This window comes from Neopsephotus bourkii, unplaced genomic scaffold, assembly GCF_033783945.1.
Source record: "Neopsephotus bourkii isolate Nb327-2 ecotype Australia unplaced genomic scaffold, CSIRO-AGI_Nbou_v1 NB_780, whole genome shotgun sequence".
Lineage (NCBI taxonomy): Eukaryota > Metazoa > Chordata > Aves > Psittaciformes > Psittacidae > Neopsephotus > Neopsephotus bourkii.
In genome coordinates, this window is record NW_026901276.1 from 1,096,492 (window position 1) to 1,120,326 (window position 23,835).

At 36.9% G+C, this 23,835-nt stretch overlaps 1 protein-coding gene across 3 annotated transcripts in view; it reads right to left on the minus strand.

The window, feature by feature from the left end:
- The window catches only part of IL1RAPL1 (interleukin 1 receptor accessory protein like 1), a 721,418-nt gene that overhangs the window by 632,370 nt on the left and 65,213 nt on the right, over positions 1 to 23,835 (minus strand). For all 3 annotated transcript variants that reach the window (XM_061355103.1, XM_061355105.1, XM_061355104.1), the window contains exon 2: positions 3,492 to 3,597. In XM_061355103.1, the coding sequence (XP_061211087.1) occupies positions 3,492 to 3,573 (82 nt within the window). In that variant the 5' untranslated portion in view covers positions 3,574 to 3,597. The remainder of the gene's footprint in view (positions 1 to 3,491; positions 3,598 to 23,835) is intronic.

Here is a 23,835-nt window from a genome sequence, read left to right on the forward strand (position 1 = left end):
AAATCAGTTGTATTTATCAACAGAATTGCTACTGGAACTGCTTACCCAACCATTCTTATGTAACAAACAATTACGCTCTTAATGCAAAATAAATCCACTGTATGTTAATGAGTAATTTGAAACCGTACATTGCATTACATAAATTATTTAAAATATTAACTGAAAAAAAATGCATCTTCTGACATATAGAAGCAGAATCATGCATACAAGATAAAGTGCTAAACAGGTACATCACACAGTTATGAACAAGCTAATTTAAAGCATGTTTTCCCGCTAATGTAATAAATATTTGATTAATACTCTTCACTTTATGCCCTGTGCTGTTATATTTAACTGATAAATATCACAAAGTGGTAGAATGATTCAAGACCTGCCTTTATGTAATGTCATTTAAGTGCCTTTCATAATGACAGCTCTCATGATCAGAGATTTAATCCAATGCAGCACAATAGGCTATCTCTTGCAATGTTTTTTTGACCTGCTTTTCAATTAAAAAAAAAAAAAAAGACAAGAATACTAGATTGATGCTGTTTACACATACAGCTAAATCTTTGATATAATGTCAGTCCTGAAAGCCAACAGACTGTCAGAGCTGTTAACCATTTTTAGAAATAAAACCAGGAATTGAGTCTGGGAAGTATTCCACATGACTTTATGAAGGTAGGTTCTCATGTTCTTGACAGATCAGAGAAGTGGTTGGAAGGTATTTCTAAGAGATGGAGAAACTCTTACTTTTATTAATCATTTTAGTACAGTTGATAACAAACTTATAAGAGAGCTGAAGTACTCTACTAGGAAAAATCTAAATGACAGTATACAAAATAAGTATTTCCAAGAATAGTACTCCTTTTAACATAAAATACTGAAGTACATAAAGAACACAAGATCTGTGTTTTCACGTCTGGTGATTAGAAATAAATTCAACATAAGTGATTAGAAGGAATAAGTCACAATTCGGATAACTATTTAGCATATTAATGCAACAACTTGTTTTAATACATTCCTTTTAACAGAGAATAAAGTACACAAAAGCAAGACATCTCTAAAAGGTTGATACTACGACTCCCTATTTATAATTATATCATCTCATAAGTACAAAAATATGCCAACATCTTTATTTTGCTATTAATTGTACTTTAATGCTGACATTTTAAGGATAAAGTAAACTCACAAGTAGAACTAACTAAAGAGACTTAACTATGTTGTCACCATCCTCTGCCTCTGGTTAACATGTTAACAAAACTAGAGTTCTGTTTTCCAAGTTGATTTTTCCTTCCTACTTCCAATTACATGCTGCATTATGTGCAGGAAACCATTTCTATTTTCAGAGTACAGATAAGTGCCTCTTATTTTGCTAAAACTTCTGTTAAAGTAAATAAAGTTTTCTTTGTAAAAACACTTCAGGCCTGCTGAATAGTTCTCATGAGCATCCAAAGGAGGGGGAAAACAAAACAAAACAAAAGGACAACAAAAACAACAACAAAAAAACCCAAACCAAGCAGCAACACATGTTATTATATTCCACTACTTCTGTGCAAGTCCAGTCTCAAATCACTAAACTACATGACTAAAGGCAGCAGGATCTGAGATTTCAGTAAATCAGCTTTTTCCTTTGCACTTACATTATGATAATCAACCCTCTTGGTGATACAGCTAATTGAAACTATATACAGGATAAGCAGATCTCACATGATAATATCAAAAACCCCATGCTACATTTTACTCTAGTAAGGCATGATCCAAAGATTTCCATTACAGTTTTTCCTTTTTATGACAGCATCAGGATGAGAATACATTCTGTACATCTTAGAAAGTATTGTATGCTCTTTCTCTTGCTGTTATTATAGCAACTACATTACTTTACCAAACAAAAATTAAAATGCATACTTATTGCTCTTCCTTGCATTGGTTAATCAGAGGAAGACAATACAGACAAAAATGATGAAATAAAATGCAATAAAAACCCCAAGTTCTTATTATTGTCACATTCAAGTAAAGGTATCCGATGACTGGCTATTTTTTTAGTTCCTTAAAAATGGATGTCATTGCAAAATTTACTTTAAGATAATCAATAATGTTTATACTAAATTTGGATTAAGAGGCCTCATCTTAAATTTACAAGTATTAAATATTAACCAAACAGAACCTCCTCACACAGACACATTCAAAGGATATCTGTGATGTCTATCTAGGCTTCAACATCATATTACAAATGCGTTTTGATGATCCCATGATATAGAGATCACCAACTCCTTTGCCTGCACACATTCCGTAAACTCCAGTTTTCTTGAATTTAAATATATTCTAATCTCAAGCCTTAATTGAGGAATACCTTGCTTTATAGTGCTACTTATTTGCCTTCTCTCCATCTACATTTCCAGTCACTACAATATTGAACATATAATCAGTTTTATAGTATTATGTCAAATATAAGCCATTGAAAATACAAGATATGATTTAAGCTGTTATCCAGAATGTATGAAGACCTACTTCCTCCCTAAGCACCAGTTTACAACAACCAACACCATCTGGAAACAAATTTAAAGAAATACAAAAAGAAATCAAAGCCAGACTTCTGGAACAGTACAACAAAAGCTACCTAAACCATTCCAATGCCAAAAGGAAAACTACTAATAGCAACAAACCTAATTAACTAATTACAACAACATGGGATCAAGACATCCATTAATGATTAGTGTCCTTTGTTACCATAGAGAAAGACAGTTTAGAGCAGTAATATCCTGTTTTGGTTTTTTTTTTTAATTATCCAGTGAAAAGTGAAGGAATGAAAAATCAGAATTTCAGGGTCACAGACAAAAAATTAATTCAAAACTACTCAATTTCCTCAATATTGGTGTTCCCTTCATTTATATATGAAGATAATTAATCTATAGTAACAGTATGAAAGATGGTAAACATGGCACCCTCTGCTTGGTTTCTGAAAAACTGCCTGTCTTCACTGAATTAAATTCTTCAACCATGTATCAAGTAGCCCTTTCAAAAACGCATTTTGTTGCTCACTTTTCATGGTTATTAGATTTACTCTGCTCGATCTGTTTGTTGTATTACAAAAATCAGTAGCCTAAACCAAAACTGCATTATCTGACTTTCCAAAAGATTCCTCACAATAAAGTATATAGTATACAATAAAGTATCTAGTAGCTCACACTAATAACATGGACTGCAACAAAGTCTTTTAAGTAAGTTAAATAGTTCTGGAAATAACTCTCCTTCAGTAGATGAATGATAACATTGATTTCACATTAAGTATCTGATTTTAACATATTTGGGGTTTTTGCATCAAGTTTACACACCATAATACAGTCTGAAAAGATACAGAAGCTACTAAATATTTTTGCTGCAGAGTTTGAAATCCTCTTGATTTTGTTTCAAATCACTGTAACATATCAGTTTATATTTGTACTTCTTCGTATGTATTAAGCACTTTGCTCCAAACCACATAGTAACCACAGAGATAGAGATTTACTTACCTGATCCCCTTTTGGTCACAACCTTCAAGCTCTGAGTTACAGTAGCATACAAGACAATCAAGTTGGGAATAGGAGCTTTCATCTTCTGTCGTTCCGTGACTGCTTCCTGGAATACCAAAAAGAAGAAAGAAACACTGATTTTATATTGGCATTGAAACAACCTTGAAGCAACTAATGATAATCCTGACATTGTGAAAATGTTTAATACAGTGTTTGTGAGCAATTTAATGCACAAAAAAAAGTCTACTGTTCCTGACAAAAAATATGTAAACTAAAATCACCATAAAACAAACACATGCACACACTACATTTAACGTTGGCTCTTAAGTTCCAGTTTTATCTAGTCATCAAAAATTCACTGGGTCCTGTTAAAACTTTCTAACAGATCTCCAGAATGAAACAGTTTTGATCAAATTACTCAATGAAAAAAGTGTGATCATTCCACTAAGCCTGCAAAATAACATCTAGCTCTTTTTTTTGTTTATCATATAATCTATTTCCCCCAAACAGGAAAAAGAAAATAATGCCCTTATTCATTAGTTTTGCTTCCATTTATTAATTCCCTAGATTGAGCACAAGAATCACAATGAAATGAAAAACTAATGAAAAGCAAATCTGGTCAACTTCTTAGGAACAGTGAAGTGGGAAACATAAGAGTGCACGAGAGAAAGCAAAAGACACTTCCACAGATGTAGCAGTGACTTCCTTTTAGATGAGCTGAAATCCCATGAGCAAGTTCAAACTAACACTAAATTAGAAGAGGATGATATAAGGATGGGAGAGAGGTGAATCACAGGATGTGGCTCATCCTTCACCTCTAATATGTTATAACGGATGGGAACCTAGCTGAGATTTCATACCCACTCATGATGGGGACACATAACAAAGTAAGGTTTTTGTCACAGTGCATTTGGCAGAGTATATATGTTTATGTTCCTCGTAACCATTTGTCAGAAAGAGGCAGGAAAACACAGGTGTGCAACTGTTCTATGACCATCTTCCTTGGTCGCACTGGAGTGCCTGGCCAATGCTCTCTGTATGAACAACAGCAAGATCATGAGAAACTGCATGCCCCCCTGAGTGAACAATTACAGATCTGGCATAAAGCTGGTTGTTTTTCTAAGGGTATAAAAGCCGGATCCTCTTGTAGCCAAATCCAAAACTTCACCTATGGGAGAATGTACCATGCGGCGTTTTCCCAGTTAACTGATACTCCTAGCACCAGCTGCAATGGAGCTTAACAGCTTGAAGTGTGGGACTGGATGATGATTTGGAAGTAACTGGTGATGTATTTCTTCTTAATCACTATTCTCTCTATGCAGTAAAGATTTGATGCATTGTTGATTTTCCTCTGTGCTATACATATATGTACCTCTGATTCGCTTTATTGTGCTTATTTACTCTCTCTTCTATATACACATATATATCTGATTCACATTAGTGTGCTTGTTTGCTTTAGTGTGCTTATTTGCTTTAGCGTGCCTGTTTAACAAGCTGTGTGTATCATATGGCTACTGTGTGGTTGGTTCGTTGAGTACCCTGCCTTTTAGCAGAACAGATGTGAATAAAAGTTTTGCATTTCTACTACTTGTGTCCTCTGAGGATTGGGTGGTATGAGCAACTGGTGAAAAAAGGGAATAAACTTCCTGTTAATTCCTCATATAACCAGGAGGGTGTCATCTCAGCATGATGATTATAAGCTTTGTTCTGGAATGGTTGATAGGACTAACATCTCACATTTCAATGTGTTAAAAGGGGAAAGGGAGGCCAAATCTTTTGTCTAGTCAAGCTAGACAGTAGAGGCTATCTATGCTGTCTATAGACATTATAACATTTTATGCAAAAATATTTTTATTTAATGGGAGAAAAAAGGGTCTGTGATCCATGGCTATTTAATATTTCAAATAAAGTCTCATGAAACTAATGTGTGTTTGATATTGACCTCTGTTAATCACAGCAGCATACAGCAACAGAAAATTCTGAAGAGGAACCACATGGTACAGGATTTGATTTCAAAAGAGACCATGAATATTTTACACTTTCACTGCCAGTCAGGTTACTGAGTACCCAAGATTATTTTTTTTTGAAAGCAGTAGCTTAAAATACCTTCATCTTAGAAAAGAACAGGTTAGAAATGAAATAGTGGGGGTGTAAAACAGCACATTATGGGAAGAATTACTTAAATCATGACTTCATACAGAATCCATTTATAGCTTTATGTTTCAAGACGATTGAGAACTAAATGTAAACCTACTGCATTATGACTTTGTTGAGGATGAGAGAGTGAGAAAATACAGTCTGACGACAACAGTTTGTGATATCTTACTTTATATAACAATATTTATACTCACAGAGAAATATACAAGCATGAATATGTTTGCTTATTCATTGGCTGTAAACAAACTAGCATTTCAGCATCACAGATGAATGTCGATCATTTACCTACATTCAGGTGCAACTGCAGAAACACTAAGCAACAAATTGCCTATCAATGTAGAAATTAAAGTGTGAAATATGCGATTACTGTGAGTTAAATTACGTGCATGTTAACATTTTTAGTTAAATTTAAAATTTAACTAAGTCTCGTGATCACTGGCAATTACAAATAATACAAATCCTTGGAACTTTAGAAGCTAGAAATGAAGGTTAATTTTCCAGGGGTACAGCTAATAGATATTACCAAGTGTTATTCCACATTTTACTGCAGACCTGAGTCAGGCTTCCTGAAGTCAAAATCTCATTTCTCAGTCACTGCACTAACTGATGCTGCAGGAAATCCTGAAGTTGGTATCTTCAGCCTCCAGGGTACTAGCAAGAATCAGCTCTTTGCTCTGTATGAGCCTAATAAATACTGTCCGAAGAACCACAGGATCTCACTATACAATTACAAACTCACTAAATGATAGGTTCTTACTGTGAAAGCAGATCCACACACACCCTTTTGGACCATATATCAAAAGATGATATTGCCAATTACTGTGATAGAAATAAAAATGCACACATACATACCTATGTATATATGTATATATATGTGTGTATTCATATGTATTTAAACATATTTTTCTGTGAAGCCATGCAGTAGCTATAAAGCTTGAAGTTACCAAAGAAAGCCTCAGTAAATACAAACATATCAGTAAGAAACAGTTCAGTCAATTAAATTCTTTTCCTGGTCCATGCATATATCACTCATTTAACTTGTCAACAAGAAGAAATATATTGATTACAATGGTATAGTATGGATTGCATTTTAAACATGCGACATCACTATGGAAGCCATTCTCATGTACATTCATTCCCAGAGATTCAGCTCTAGCTTGAAGGCATAAGCAAAATCGACTGTTGCCTACATTGCTTGTGGTAAATCCCTAGAAAATAAAGCCTGCTACTGTCTTTGAGATATGATAAAACACTTACTGCTAATGGGGATTTAAAAGGGGAGGGATGGCTCACAGCAGCAGCTACTGCCTCCTTGCAATAATACAAGCAACAAATCAGATCCTACATAGGCTCTTCCCTGGGTTTTCCAACACTTCTCTTCTGCTTCCACTCCCTTTTCTGCAGTAAACGAAATTTGTTTTCTGGTCTTTTCTTCAGTTAAAAAATCAAAAGTTCAAAGAAACAAAACAGAGTCAGCAATCAATAAAGCAGAGGGAGCTGGTGCCTTACAGCTTTGGAAGTTGTCTGAGAGGTTGGAAAATCCGCTTCATGTCATTCATATGAGTGATTCAAAGCAGACACTTAACATCTCATGTCCCCTGTTCCAGGTGAGTGCCTGAACAACTGACTATTCTAGAAAATGTCACCCTAGTGAAATTGGTTGTAAAAATAAAATAAGCAAGTCAGAAAGGAACAAAAATCACATCCCAAGGGGAATCACACAAGTCCACAGAAAACGCCTTCACTGCTGCAATGAAGATGCCTAAGGCCTAGACACTGTAACATACTCAGTTAGGTTTTAAACTGAAAAACAACACAAAAAGTCATAATTATGAGAAGTCAAATTCTTAAGAATAACTGGATTGTGGTACCCCATGAATGAGAAACAACTTTCTTTCAGCAATGAATTTTTTCAATATGAGACTATTTTAGTAACCTAGCTTGTTTTGTTTTGTTTTTTTAATAACATTAAGGAATTTTTATTTTAGCAAGTAGAACAAGTCTGCTGGTTTTTAAGTGATAGGCAGATAATCAGCCTACATAGACATCTAAGTAAGTCCTTTTTACTTTTTTTTTTTTTTTTTTCTGGTTTTCAGCTACCTCCACCTAAAAGCTAAGACAATGTATGGTAGTTATAAACTTAATTGCTGCTTTTTAGGCTGCATCACTGTTAGCATATTTTACATACTTTTTGGCTATTATACTACATGGGTGAATAGTCAACTAGAAAAAACTTTAAGAATCAGGGAATTTTAGTTGCTTTTTCTTTATATGATAGCAAGAATTGAAATAATTTACATCTTTAAGCAATATTCACATATTCAGGTTTTCAGTAGTGGGTTTTTTGTCTGCATGAGCCACAACATTGAAAACATGTTGACTATTCCTGGATAAACATATTCCACACAAATTTTAACGGGGCATATTATTTTTTTTTAAGTGTTTTCTGTATAGGGTGCCATTGCTCATCCCAAAAATTATATAGAAAGCCTCTAGCATCTGTATCACCAAGTATTTAATTTTCCAGTTGAGACAGAAATAGAAATACAGCTGTATCTCAACACTAACAGCCTTTGGGGAAATGCCAAGAAAGCTTTCCTCCTTAAATTGTCATGAATACTCACTGTGAAGGGACACGTGAATGCATGCTTCCCAAAACAGCTCAGCAGAGAGCATATTAACAATAGTAAGGCAATTGCTGATAAGACAGGAAAATGAAAAAGAAAATTCTCATTTCTTAATTTTCTAATTTTACTTATGTTCATTTTGGGCCTTTCCCAAAACCCAAATTAAGCTTAATCGAAGTAAGAAATTTTCCATTGGCTCACTCCTTCACAATAATTTTAGGGGTTGATTCTCAGTTAGCCTATAAATGCTAGCAGCTTCTATTACCTAATTATCTGAAAATCATTTTTCCTCCTGTGCTTCCTAACTGAAGAATGTTCTTTTGCACATGTTCAAAACTATTTCACTATCTTCTTTCATTACAAAATTGCAGGATCTTGTAAACCCTGCAAAGCTCTTCGTGACTGTTCTATCGCAACATCATGGAAGTGGTGTGTTTGCTAGCAAGATTAGTCCACTTTAAAAAAAAAAAAGGGGGGGGGGGCAAAAAAACCCCCACACAACAAAAAACCCAAATAAGACAAAACTAACTCTTCCCTTAAGCCTGTGTATTTTCACATGACAGAAAAGACTTTAAACAGCAGTAAAAATCTCACAGTTTTCAATTTCCCTTCTTGACAAGTAATAACTGGGGTATACACTGAGAGTTTCTTTCTTGGTGTGAGTATTACCGAATAAGGCACAAAACTGTCCTTGATAAATTATGAATGAGTAACAAAATTACAAAGAAACAAAACCTGAATATATAACAAACACATTAACAAAAATGTCTGTTCAGTAACAGTCTCTTTTTATGTAGCAGTTCTTTACAAATCCCTGAACAGCATGTCATTAGATCTCCCGAAGTCTAAAAACCAGTACAAGATATTAATGTTATAATAGAACGCATCTTTGGTACAGTCAGAACACAACTGAAACAGCTTGAAAATAATCGCTTTGGATTCTTAAATTGAAAGGAAAAAGTAAATTTTTATTAGTGTGATTTCATAAACAAGTGTCACTTCATTTTCATAAGGGGTTCAGACTTAAACAAGTAAGATCCAGGATGGATATAAGGAAGAATTCTTTACTGTGAGAGTGGTGAGACACTGGAACAGGCTGCCCAATTGTCCTGGGTTCAGCAGTAGCTGTCATTTTTCTCCTTAGTAGCTGGTGCAGTGCTGTGTTTTGACTTTCAGCCTGGGAACAGAGCTGATAACGCTGATGTTTTTAGTCTGACCAAGGACTTTGTGAGCCTCATGCTCTGCCAGGGAGGAGGGGGAGCCTGGAGGAAGCAGAGACAAGGACACCTGACCCAAACTGACCAAAGAGGTATTCCATACCACAGCACGTCATGCCCAGGATGTAACTGAGAGTTACGCAGAAGGGCTAGGACTGCGGGGTAGGACTAGGTATCAGTCAGTGCTTGGTCGGGCTGGGGGGGAGAGTTATCGGTCTGCCGGTGGTGAGGTGTTGTACTCTCTTCCCTTGTTATTTCTCTTATCATTATTATTATTGGTGGCAGCAGTAGTGATTTGTGTTATACCTTAGTTACTAAACTGTTCTTATCTCAACTTGGGGAAGTTGCATTCTTTTTGATTCTCCTCTCCGTCCCTCTGGGAGTAGGGGGAGGGAAAAAAGGGGGGGGGGGGGGGGAGGGAGGGAGGGAGTGAACGAGCTGCCTGACTGGTTTTAAACCATGACACCACTGAAGCTGTGAATGCTCCGTCCCTGACAGCGTTCCAAGGCCAGGCTGGGCAGAGCCTTGAGCAACATGGTCAAGAGCAACATGTGAAGGGACACCTGACAGGTTGTTGGAACCAGATGATATTAAGGTTCTTTCCAACCCTAACCATTCTATGATTCTACAATTACTGTTCTAGAACAGAAAGAAAGCCCTAACAATACTCAAAATTTTACCTAGAAGAAAATACACCTATTTCAAAGACATGAAAATAATCCTTTCCGAAGTCCCAGGAAACAGTTTCAGCAATCAAATTCTGAAGAAGTCATGAGAAACTAGTCATAAGCACCAGGAAGGCAATAAGGTACTGGTTCTCCTTTGCAAATCACCATGTTCTTCATGCTAAGCAGCATTCTCAAGTTCAAGAAAGTTGTGACTGTCATGAGAAAAAAATAAAACAAAAGGAGGTGATTAAAAAAGCACTAAGTGTTGAAGGAATGGTGACAGTGCTTTAAGCAGTGATAACCAAAAGCCAATACGCCACCTGTGCAGTAAAGCAGGCTGTGAATAGGAATTCAGTAGAGTCCTTTGGATAGCTTTCCAACCAACTGTATCATCGTATTTCACATTATACCTGGCACTCATCACTGCCTTCTTTTAAAGATTCTTTTCATTGCTAAGATTTTCATCTCCTTAAGACTCCATCCATCATGCATGGTACAGTACACATGGCAATTTGGCTGGAAAAATTTAAGATCATTTCATATATCTCTATATAAAAATACAATCTGCCATTCCCAAAAGCTTCTGTTAAGAAACATGCATTGCTTAAACATTTAGAGTAGTTAAAAATGATTTTACAAGCAAGAAACCTTCTGTCAGAACTAGAAAAATCCTGGTATCTGGCTCAGTATTTATTTTCCCAGTTTTCATAAAACAGTAATGTCAACAATAGCATTTGTACTTAACCTGATGGACTAGCAAACATTCATATTTTGCATACTGTTTACATTGCTTAATGTGCTCCTAATTATTTCATTAAGTGACTTTTTTTATGTGATAGGTAATGGAGAAGATTTCTGGAGAGTGCTTTATCTAGTAAGAGACAAATAAATTGCAGCAGGTTGCAGATGCCTGAAATGTAACACACATGCTTGAGAATTCTCTAGAAGAAACAGATGAACATCTTGTCCCTCTGAACTATAGGTTAAAATAGTTACATAGGTGAAAACTATCTGACACATAATTTGACAGCTGTTGTGGCTAAAAAAAGAAAGTACTAATTCAGGAGAAACATAAAAAAGGGAAATGGCAGTGGCTTTCCAATGGTCTCATAGAAACTTGTGGGATCCAAGTCAGCAGGGTGTGCTTCTCACTTACAGATAATTCATCAAGGCTGCCTCACTCAGTCAGAAGTTCACAGCTACATAGTTCACAGACACAGGTTGGGTGGAGAAGAGTTTCAAAGCAGCCCCATGGAGAAGGACTTGGAGATGTTGGTCTATGAGAAACTTAACATGAGCCGGCTTCAGTGTGTGCTTGCGGCCCAGAAAGCCAACTGTATCCTGAGCTACATCAAAAGAAGAGTGACTAGCAGGTTGAAGGAGGTGATCCCGCCCCTCTGCTCTGCTCTTGTGAGAACCCACTTGGAGTATTGTGTGCAGTTCTGGTGTTCTGAACATAAGAAGGACATGGAGCTCTTAGAGATAGTCCAGAGGAGAGCAAAGGGGATGATAAGGGGGCTTGATCACCTCCCATATGAAGATTGGCTGAGACAGTTGGGGCTGCTCAGCCTGGAGAAGAGAAGACTGTGTGGAGACATCAGTATCTGAAGGGGGCCTACAAGGATGCTGGAAAGGGACTCATCATTAGGAACTGTAGTGACAGGACAAGGACTAATGGGTTCAAACTTAAACAGGGGAAGTTTAGGTTAGATATAAGGAAGAAGTTCTTCCTTACGGTTGCATAAGGAAGTTGTGAATGCTCCATCCCTGGAAGTGTTCAAGGCCAGGTTGGACGGAGTCTTTGTGATATGGTTTAGCGTGAGATGTCCCTGCCCATGGCAGGGGGGTTGGAACTGGTCCTTTCCAACCCTAACTCTTCTATGATTCTATGATTCTGTAAGTGCTGGTGCAAAAAAGGGCAAGAAAGGAAAGCGCTTGACAGTGTGCCAATGAGTTATTTACTCCTGGGGTAACACAGCAGTGGATACACAGGAGTTCATTCCTGGGAACCTTTACATGAGAGAAAGAAATGCATCAGCCTAGGTTTTAAACAATTCAGTATGGTTAGTACAAGTACACGCCTCCCTCTTAATAACTAACAACTCATGATCACAAAGAATCTGAAACTGAAGAAAGGTTTTTGCAACAAAACGTGAACAAACTGAATTGAAAACAACTTATCTAGTAGAATACATAAGAAATGTGTGCTCAGGATGCTAATTAGGCCAACTAGTTAATGGAAAATATGAAACTATAATTTCTTTTTCTGGAAAGAAAACAAAAACTGGTAACAGCCTGACAGACAATATTAAAAAAGTTAGCTGTATAGAAATGTTTAAAGAAAACGGTTAGATTGAAAATGGTTGTATTGTTACTTAGTTTCTAAAGGGAGTTAGACTAGCAATGCATAAGAGGATAAACAAAACACTTCTCCCTTTTCATAGTCTCAAGTATGTCAAGTTAGATGAAGAGACAAAATTCAAATATTATCTTCAGAGAAGCTTTGAAATGCCATTCTTCCAAAATTAATAAAAAAGGTCTTCCTTCCAAATATATGTGCATGGGTAACCAATATTCAACTTACTATGACATGGATTTGGCATGTGAGATATCTAATCGTAATTATCTGCTCTTGTATTGTTTCTTGACCATTCTGTATGTTTGCTTTTTGCACATGGATAGCTTTGTTCTTATATCGAGCTGAAATTCTACCTCTGCCAAAACTGAAAATTTTTTAATACAGCAAATATAATTTTATTGCATAATTCTGTCTGTGTTTTCAATCAACTAAATGAGTTCCTGAAATATTGGCAATAGCATCATAAGAATAACCTTGCTCTACTAAGTATATTAAAACTCCTTTTCTACCTATGGCAAACTTTCAAAGACTAGCTATTTACAGCAAAACCAACAGCAGAAAAGCTGGGATACTTCAGATTCCTATGGGGTTTTTTTTCTCCCATTTTCTACTTAGTGAAGAGTAGCAGTCACATAGCAACATGTCTGAGGGAAAAAAAAAAGCTAGATGCAACTTACAGTAAGTGAAGAATTCTCTAACTTTGAGCCTAAGTTAGGATAAAAGCACTTTTTTAGAAGTTCAGTCTTCCTGAAATTTTCTGAATAGATACTTGACAAAGTAAGTGTGATGTTCCTCAGACACTGGCAGATGATTCTAGGTACTTTGACAAGCAACACACATTAAAAGAATGATTTAATTAAAGAAAAAATTCTAAATAGTATTTCCCATCTGATTCACTAATGAGAGTGAGATTTTCCTGCAAAATGAAAAAGGACAGAAGAATGTGGGGGACGAAGCTCCACTGTGGATATTCTGACAGAATGTTTACATGCAGGATAATAAACCCCCTCAACACCACTAAGATTATCAGTTTACATAACACTATCAGTGGTTTTATGTATATACAGCAGGGTATGTATTTTCCTTTTTCCACAGTTGATGTTTGTAACACCATCTTAAAAGTGCAATGTAACCTCAGGCCTTTGGAGCACGATCTGCCTTTAATTTAATGGTTACTCGACCATGCCATATTAGATGTTTTAGGCAAGTGGTCTGCAATTCCTATTATACTTCATACTATAGGAGCTCACTCTGTACTTTAGAGTTGTGAAAAGGGAGAAATAAGTGTTTTGGTTGTCCTTTCACTTTCACAGGCTGAATGACAAGCCCTTTACACTGGTTCAAACCAGATTTTTAAAACCTGCTGTCAGACCCCAAAAACATTACCATGCCTGACTGTCTCTGCCCAGCTCCCCCTGGGTCCTCCCCCCCATAGGCCCAGGACCCCATTTCAGCTTATCCCAGAGACGTCAGTCACTGCTCAGAGACACTGTAGGAGTGCTGGTCTCCAGCTCCATCTCTGGCCCTGCCTATTAGACAGTACCAACACCCGAAAGGGTCCATCTCAGCATGGACTACCTCATACTGGCTAGAGCCCCAGGAGAGACTCTGGCTCTGTCTCACCACCTGCCATGCCAGAGGCTGTCAGCAGCCCCCATAACTAGCCCCTGTGCTGTGGAATTGCACACCTTGGGTGCCAGTGTCGCCACTGGGGTCAGGCTTCCCACTTCAGAGGGCAGTTAGCTCTCAACGCACCCTGGCACCTCCCTCCTCAACAGAGTCTGAAATCCAGAATAACTTTTCACCAGTGTCTGCCTCAAATGTTTTTCTTCCCAACAGATTTTTTTCTCACATTTTAATGCTGTAAGTAATCTAAGAAGAGTCACTACTTCCCCTTGAAAATGCAGAGATTATAAGATATTTGTGTGTACAGAAATGATAATAAAAGTTTTAGAAGGTCACAATTTTATAGATTTCTGTATCTATGATAAAATTATTTTAACATGTCAGCCCACTATATAACATATAAAAGCATTTGGGTAGCAGCAGTTCAGTATCTGTATGAGATTTCACAGTCAAGCTACTACCTAATAAGGACAAAAGAATCAATATAATGGATTTGCCACAAGAACAACAAGGACCTGAAGAGAAATATACATACAAAGGATAAGTCAGCTTTGCCGTTCAGCTACAGCATCTTGTGTATAATAATTAGAAGAAGAAATATTTCTACAAGGATTATAATTATTAAACTGGTTTGTAAAGGATTCAAGCATTGATTATATATAGTATTTTCCTTTGCAGTTTATTAAAAGTTTCAGGGAGAAACCTTCAAGACTACAATTTGTTATATCTCCATGACAATGTGTTATGCTACACAGGACTACCCAACACAGTGGCTGGAAGGTAGCAAATATTTCAAAGGAGAGGGGGTCACCAATTTTGTTTTATTTTCCTACAATAATGGTAAGTATAGTCAATATCACAGCAGGCCTTTCGCTTTGTTCTACACCCCATCCTGTGAGCCAGATTGCATACAATACTGACAATCACATCACAAATTCGTAAGTTCTGATCTTCTATTATAAAAAAGAGCAGAAGGTTAAAATAATGTAAATAATGTTATGAAGCTTCTCACATTAAAACTGGAAAGCTTTTAACTTTGAATCTGCCCAAGCCCATCATTCAGTTTGGAATTACACTCCTTAATCCTACTTCATTTTTAGTGTTGAAGTCGTTTGACTAGATTTTGAAAAGCATAATTTCTTAGCCAAAATCTGCTCACTACTTCAGTGCTCTAGTACCAACCAGCTACCTAACAATTCCAATGCTAAAGAATCTTTCTTTTTTTGAGTAGAAAATATCAGACCTGTGACTACTGCTTAACTTTGGCTGTGATCTGAAAGTGTATCGAGACCCAAGGTTAAAAAACTGTATTGCTGGCCTAACCACCTACAACTCCTAAGTGCTGCTAAATATTACTGCTTATTAATAGCTGCAATTTATGACATGACATTAAGAGGAAGAAGACATTTCAGAAGAGGCAGAACTTCCTGTTTAATTCCTGTTACCAGGCACAGCTACAGGTTGGGCAGAGAAAAGATTCAGAGCAGCCCCGTGGTGAAGGACTTAGGGGTGTTGGTCGATAAAAAAATGAACATGAGCCGGCTTCAGTGTGCACTCACAGCCCGGAAAGCCAACTGTATCCTGGGCTGCATCAAAAGGAGCGTGACCAGCAGGTCGAAGGAGGTGATCCTGCCCCTCTACTCTGCTCTCATGAGAGCTCACTTGGAGTACTGTGTGCAGTTCTGGTGTCCTCAACATAAAAAGGACACGGAACTGTTGGAACAAGTCCAGAGGAGGTCCACGAGGATGATCAGGGGACTGGAGCACCTCCTGTATGAAGACTGGCTGAGAAAGGTGGGGCTGTTCAGACTGGAGAAGAGAAGGCTGCATGGAGACCTCATAGCAGCCTTCCACTATCTGAAGGGGGCCTATAAGGGTGCTGGGGAGGGACTCTTCAGTAGGGACAAGGGGTAATGGATTAAACTTAAACAGGGGAAGTTCAGATTGGATATAAGGAGGAAATTCTTTATTGTAAGGGTGGTGAGGCACTGGAATGGGTTGATCAGGGAGGTTGTGAATGCTCCATCCCTGGTGGTGTTCAAGGCCAGGCTGGACAGAGCCTTGGGTAACATGGTTTAGTGTGAGGCGTCCCTGCCCATGGCAGGGGGGTTGGAACTAGATGATCTTAAGGTCCTTTCCAACCCTAACTATTCTATGATTCTACCTATGATACATTACCAGTGTGTAGCCATGAAATACATAATATCCAGGCTTGAAGCTTCAACAACAGTCTGATGGATAACAGTGGCTGTTCCAAACCCTTCCAAAATTAATTTCAGATTATAAGCAGTGGAAAATATAAATCAAATAAAGATTTATGCATATGCTGGTCTCAGTCTGAGTGTTATACTCTGCAGTACATTCAGTATGTTTCTGTCATTTTCATAGCTGGAGCTATTATAATGAGATTCTTCAAAACCTTGATTTGAGAATAATGATCAAAAGCAGAGAAAGAGCACTCTCAAAAATAACCTTCCTCTGGAAATTAGGAACAGTGTCCTCCACCATGACAGGTACTGATCTACCCCTTAAAAACTCAGATTTCAAATACTCATAGACCAGGAGGATACTGAGAACCACTCTGGTCTCAGCTGTGGTAGATCAGACTTGGGATTCCAAGCCCTAATTCAAAGCTTTTTGTCTTAAATTGGATGAGATGCATAAGAGAAATAACAGAAGAAGTGACTGGAATCCTGGGACTGCTCCTTTCCCACAGAAGTTTTATAACTATTAAGACAGAATTTGTTCCCTTTTGCTTCTTTTTTCCAGGCCCCTGAATTTAGTATGCATAGCTGCACAGCGGCTTATTTTCCCCAGAAATCATAGAGAATGCTGTTGTCAAAATAATTGGATGAGACATTTGGAAATGTAGGTTCAAATCCTTCAAATCATGAAGACTTACAAAACAATGCTCCTATTTCTTGAGCATGTGCTGTAACTCCTTAACACATAGACACATTGCGTGCTTTCAAAGGAGTAGTTTGTGCCCAGTAAAATATTATGGTGCAAAATAAATGCAGCAAATGTTTATGGGTAGCTCTTTCAAAACTACTCAGTTTATTTCTAGCCTGTTGTACAGGGTAGAATGATTCCCATCATATTCATTAAAGTAGAGCATTCCATAAAAATTTATCAGCTCCCATTGTGTAAGCCCCCCAGGAAGTTTTAAAAGCTCACTAGAAATGCATCTAGTTTCCACAGAATTCAAAACTGAGCATAAATGTATTTAGCTGTGAATCCACCCTGTTGACTATCTACTATCATACCAATCAATTACATATACAAAATCTATATTCAGGATAATACTTCTGAGGCTTTACCACTTTGAAAAATGGATGTACACAATGTTAGATTTTAGATACATTCTAAAAATATATGCATCAACATCCGATGCTTAAATTATTTCCACAGGATTTTGAATTCAAGCACATACTCACTCATGTGCACTAAGAAGCAGCATGATCTCGCACTCTCTAATAGCAGTCATCCCAAGCCTCAGAAAATGATCTGGGAAGGCAGTATTTTTGGGGTTCCTGCAGAAGTAGAAGACGCACAAGAAGTGACAGTCATCTATCTGTTACTATCTCGATTGAGGCTTTTGTGCTCCTATATTAATGGGGGGATCAGAAGTGGGCATATATACAAGATTTTATTTCATAGATAGCGAATTTGATACCATGCACATATATCCTACTAACTCTTCATTGGTTATAGCACCAGGATATTAATCAGAGCTATTACAGTTATTTAAGTAAGTTATTAGTAGAACAGTTTATGGGGTTCCAGTCCCTTCTTTTTTCTTTTTTTTTTTTTTTTTCACTTTTCTTTTTACATTTAGTTAAAGGCAGGCAGTTGTTCTGTGGATGGATTTTGACCTACGGCTTCCAAAAACCAATTATGGCAGAAAGATGCCATTGTTTCATCAAGGTGACCAAAAGGCAACAGTTTGGAAGGACAGATACCAAGTGGACTTCTACACAGCGTGTTGTTAGCTCAGTATTACTCATTAATCGTTTACATGATGGGATTATTTTTTTTTTTTATTGCATTTCCAGACTAAATACAGTGCGATGAATTGCATAACTGTTTGAGGGCAGGGACAGTATTCAAAATTATCTTGAGAGATCACAAAAATAATACAATAAAATTAACAAAACTCTAGACAAGTATAAATTATCACATTAAGATGTAATGAACCAAATACAAAAAGGATGAAGGACAGCTGGTTACGTATTGGTTCTACAGAAAAGAAACTATCAATTACAGTAGATCAGAAGCTGACTACAACTCATATTACATTTACTAAGAAGTTAAATGCCAACCTGAGATGTGCTGAAAGCAGCGTAATTGTGAAATCTTTACCTTTGAAGATCTAAGGAACTTAAGGTTTGCACACATTGCATTAGTACAGCTGACCTTGACACTGGGCAGTGGAACAGTTTTATTCTGTGCTTTTGATTCTTTGAAACTTCCTCTGAAAATAACAGTGGGATGTCTATGAAGTGAACATGCTTTGGAACATACCTGAAAACAAGCAAACAAACAAACAAGGAACAAAAGAGTACTTAAGAGGGAGAGCACGAGTGTCAGATACAGATAACTGTCAGTTCACCAGTACTGGCAGTGGCCAGCCCAGAATGTGTCATTTAGAAAGAAATGATGGTGCTATAAAGGGCTCATTCAACCACTGATGCAGACATTAGGGGTTGAACTACTGGTTTTGCCTGACCTATTCAACAACATTTGAAGACAAAAAGCATTCCTATAGTAGATACTGGCTTGCTGATGTTTGTCCACAATTTGGGATAAGATATTCTGAGGTGGATCTCAAAGCTAAGTGCCTGTTTCCATTAGAAAAGGTGTAAAGAACGGACTCTTAACAGTATAGGGGCAAATATGGCAGAATCAGAGAGTGCACAGATGCTGGCTTGAAGCACTGTTGCAGACACCACAGTTAATCAGGAGTCTTAAAAAAGGTGTTTTGCTCCATCATCCCCTGCCTCTGGTTCCCTCATTGTGTATATGTATTTTGTGCTAGTTAAGTTCCAACCACTTGCAAATATTTTCCTTGCCAGCATTGTGCTTCATCCCTGAAGACATGACAAGTCTCCACCAGATGCAACAGGGATAAATGTGATGGTGTGGTAGGCAATTACAAAGTTTTGCAGAAAGGTCTAAAGAGAGGGTGAAAGGCAGGAAGGTCAGGTTGCAAGATAGCTTCAGAGTAGCTAATTAGCACTGTATGTGACAGAAGGCATGGCAGAAGGCAATGCAAGATGCCACTCACATTTATTAAGTTCTTTGAAGCACACAGACTTAATATATGACGGAAACCTAAAGGAGTTTGACAGCTGTCTACCAAAACATCATTTGAATTGTCACAGTGATGCAGAGGGTTGGCCAATGTACAGGGGGGTTGCACAGGGGTGTTGTACAAGTGGGTTAGAGGAATTTGCTTGCTTAAACAAAGGTATTGTCTGCACCTATCATGCCTACTAAGCAGAACAAAGCCACTAACTATTGATAAGGAAAAGCAGACACCTGGTTCTATTGACAAGGAAAATCAGATGCCTGATTCTACTGATAAGCATCTATTGATAAGGAAAAGCAGACGCCTGAATCTACTGTTAAGGGGGAGAAGCAGATGGTTTATGGTTGGGACCAAACCCTAAGGCTATACATGAGGACTAAAAGGTGAAAAGTACAAGAAGAGGAAGATTCATTTACTTCATTTTGAAGACCCCTACCCACAGGAGGAAGACTCATTTACTTCATTTTAAGACCCCTGCCCATGACCAGAGGGGGCACTGCGCAAAGGACCTTCTAGCTCGTTGTAATACTAAGCGGGGATAGGACATGAATACCTATAGGCTTATGGTGCAACCTTATAAATGGAGAGGGAAACAACACTGAGGTATGCATGACTTTGATGAATTATCCCCATGCGTCTCAGCGCTGAATAAAAAGCATACCTACTTTACAACTTTAGTGGAGTCAATCCGCGCATCAACAGGTAAATTAAAAGATCTATTTGTTAAGTCAGGCCCGATACCAATATTATAATGTGGGTATATCCCTATGCTTACTTCATTATACATTTGTCTTTCAAGCATGGTGTTGAACAGATGCAATGTTTCTGTTGATTTTACCCCTTAATTTTTTCCTCATTTGATTCTACGGTTGAAAAATACCTACTTAGCAGTTCTATTTCATTTGGAACAACTGAGAAAAACTCTTTAGCATTAATTTAAGGGCATGCTTAATAGGACCTCTATTAGACAAACTAAATAATCTTAGTTCTATTCATCTGCAGTATTTCCAATTTGTAAATAGATGACACAAAGCATTTTCCAATAGACGTGGCTTAAAGAAAATTTATAGTTGTATGAATGAGATCAAATCAGAATGCTTCTCAAGTCAGACTTACTTTTTAATTTCTAATAATATATGCAACTTGAACAAGACATTTAACAGCTGCTTATCTCTATAAATATGTATTTAGATGGAGGATAGACTCATGATATGTCTGAAGTTGTTACTGTTACAAGGAGCATTATGTGAATATTCCACATTTTCTTACAATGCCAATAAACAACAAAAACTTTCCCAGAATAATTTAATGGAATAATACCTTTACTGAAATAATTAGTGCTGAAGTATTAAAAATATGTATTAGAATTAAAATGTACAAGATTTTTGTTGTGTTGCGTTTACTTTAGCTGAGATTTTTCATGCATCTCTTCCTCTGAACTCTGCAAACTAAATGGAAGCTTTGCATACATAAAGTATACTGAGTATACACGTTTTGTATACTGCTGGACATTCAGTTAAATATGCCAGTTAAATATTAGCCAAGAGAAAACTCCTAGGAGTTTTCTACCACATGAATATCGTCAGTAAAGGTTAGTTCTGATTTTAAGAGTTAAAAATCACATCCATATGTATTATCTCCGATTTATCATTCACACCAATTCACTAATAATTTTGTCTGCCTCCCCCCCTCCATGAAAAAATTGGTATTACAGCCAAGAAAGTCCTTCCTGTGACTATTGCCAGTTTAAAACATTTTGGTTTACAATGTTTTCAGTAAGGTTAATTACCCTTTCTTTGTGAATGTGCCTGATCGTCAGTGGGAGTTTTATAGATATAAGGGATGATGACTTAAATTGTAGTCTTTGTTCATCCCAGTTAGTTGAAAATTTGGACTGGAGAAAAGCAGACCGCAACTCTCATTTAAATTCATTAATACTGTCATGAAATCATTTAGCTGTTTTATGTATTAGAGCAGCTGCTAGTGTAGCCTAAAATAAAATGGGAAGGGACCATTCTGCTTTCAACAGAACAGTCTTTGCAGGCTTGAATTTGGTAAAGACATCATGCTATCTTTTAATGACTGTTCCCTGGATGACTATCTCCCTAACAACAGATGATGCTTGTGTAATATTGTCTGAAACAAAAGGGCTTCAGTTTGTAATCCTACTCTCATTACAGTTTGATTACCAAAACAGGCAAGACAAGGAGCCAGATTACTTAATAGTATCACCCTCTCACTGCCACCCTCAGATAAAATCTGAGGTTCTTACTCAGAAGATTGTATCTCAACCATATCACTTCTTAAAATACAAGAGAGCAGTTTTAGGATTAACAGATCACCCTTTGTGCTTTCTTTCCCTTACCCCTTTCTGAAGGCAAATCGTTTCCCAGAAGATGAGAAATCCTGTTTTATTCCTGTAATCTCCATGCTTACCAACATCTCTGAAGACTAACATCTGTATAAGCTCCACCAGAAAATATTTACCCACTTCGAATGAAAGCACAGACATAAAACTTTAAGGACTTTATTTTGTTGTCATGATCACCTTTTGTAATTAATATATTCTGAAAAAAAACCAAACAACCAAGCTTTTTTTTTTTTTTTTTTGTCAGCTTCATGCTTATTGAAAGGTTGCAAAATACTAGCGAATCTTATTTTAACATATTCCAAGTAACAGCCCTTATGAGGGACTGAAATGAGTTGGTGAGATTTAATATTGAACCTTCACAGAGGATGTGCACCATGCCTTTGTATTTTTATACTTTAGGCATGTGAATGTTCTCTTCTCTGAGAATCAACTCAGAGACGCCATTCTCATAGAAAAATAAATTTGCCAAACAGCATCATTTTTAAAAAGAAAAAAAAAAAAAGAATCATTTTGGAGTCTAAACTCGAAAAGATCAGAGCAATAAAACCTTTGCAAGCTGTCAGGTGGTTCAGTGTTTGGGCATATGACTTCGATAAGGGCAAACCTGGAATATCCTGAATAATTCTGCTATAATGCCATTCAGAACAATCCCTGACCTTTCAACTAAATCAATTATTTATGGAAGAGTGAATTCTTCATTACAATTGCATCTATATTTTTAGGAAGTGATGGAATAAACATGATTTTGGTGTTTAATACCAGCCTAATAAATTCTGAGTGCTACAGCACAGTGGACAAGAGAGAAAATAAATTCTCCAAAGTTTTAATTAAAAGCTAATGTGTTTCAAGATTGTAAAAGTGTTTTGATGAAGTAATGATTTCAAAACAAAGAATTCAATTACCCATCCTTGCTTAGATTTTAGAAATGTATTAAGTGTGTGGAAGGAAAGGATGTCATCTCTCAGATCTGCTAGGGACCCAAGGAGAGCTACCTGCTGGGCCTTGCAGGGAACCTCCACTACAGTGCATTATTCCCTGCAGGCTGTGCTAAGGCATCTCCAAGAATGCACACTGAACTTACATTTATACCTTTTATACTTAGTCCTGAGTACATGTCCTCTTCTGCAAATGGAAGAGGATTTTTAAATTCATGTTAAATTGCCGAATGCTCATGTGACTTCAGGAAAGAAGTTCTACATTTAGAAAAATAATACTAAAAAGCCAAATTTCTTTTCAAACTTCTTATTCCCTGTTCCTGCTTGTTGAAATGAAAATGAATCAATAGTGAACTCAGTTTCAAGTTTAGGGTCACAGCAGGATTTAGTTTTCATTTCGGGTTAATTTACATGTGCACCCATCAGTTACTAATTTTAAAACTGTGTCCTTCAATGCTTCTCTATGACTTTAAAAAGCTTTTCTGCACTTTAAGATTTATTGAACATCTCTCTAGTTACAAAGTACACATATTTTGTACATTTTTAGATAGGAAATATTTACTATATAGGTGCAAAAAGGAAAGCACAGGAGCTAAGTAGTATTCTCTCTACTTTGTTGATACTCAGTGACAAAAAGTATAGTCCGTAATAAAAACGAGAATGAGTACAGAAAAAATCTATACTCAGAGTTTGCTTGGTGCAACACAGAAGCCATGTCCTTTTAATCTGCTCTTTAAACATTACAAAGAGCAGAATGGTGGGCTGGAAAAGTATGTATTTGTCAACTCAGAGCAAGTGTGCTCATCGGAATTATGAATGACCTCCATGGCACGCCTTATTCCTAGACAGTCCATGCTAAAGTGAAATAATTTTATACTATTTTGACAAGCCAGATCACATTTTGTACTTCTTCGTGTACATAGCAATAAAAAGAATACAAATATTACCTGGGTAAGCTTTCATAAAATCATTAGTGACCCACTTTATAAAAGAATGCTACCACATTGTCCTGAAATGATTTCCGGGCTTAGAACTTTGAGTAAATGTGGTAATTTTTGTAAGGAAGTGTTAGC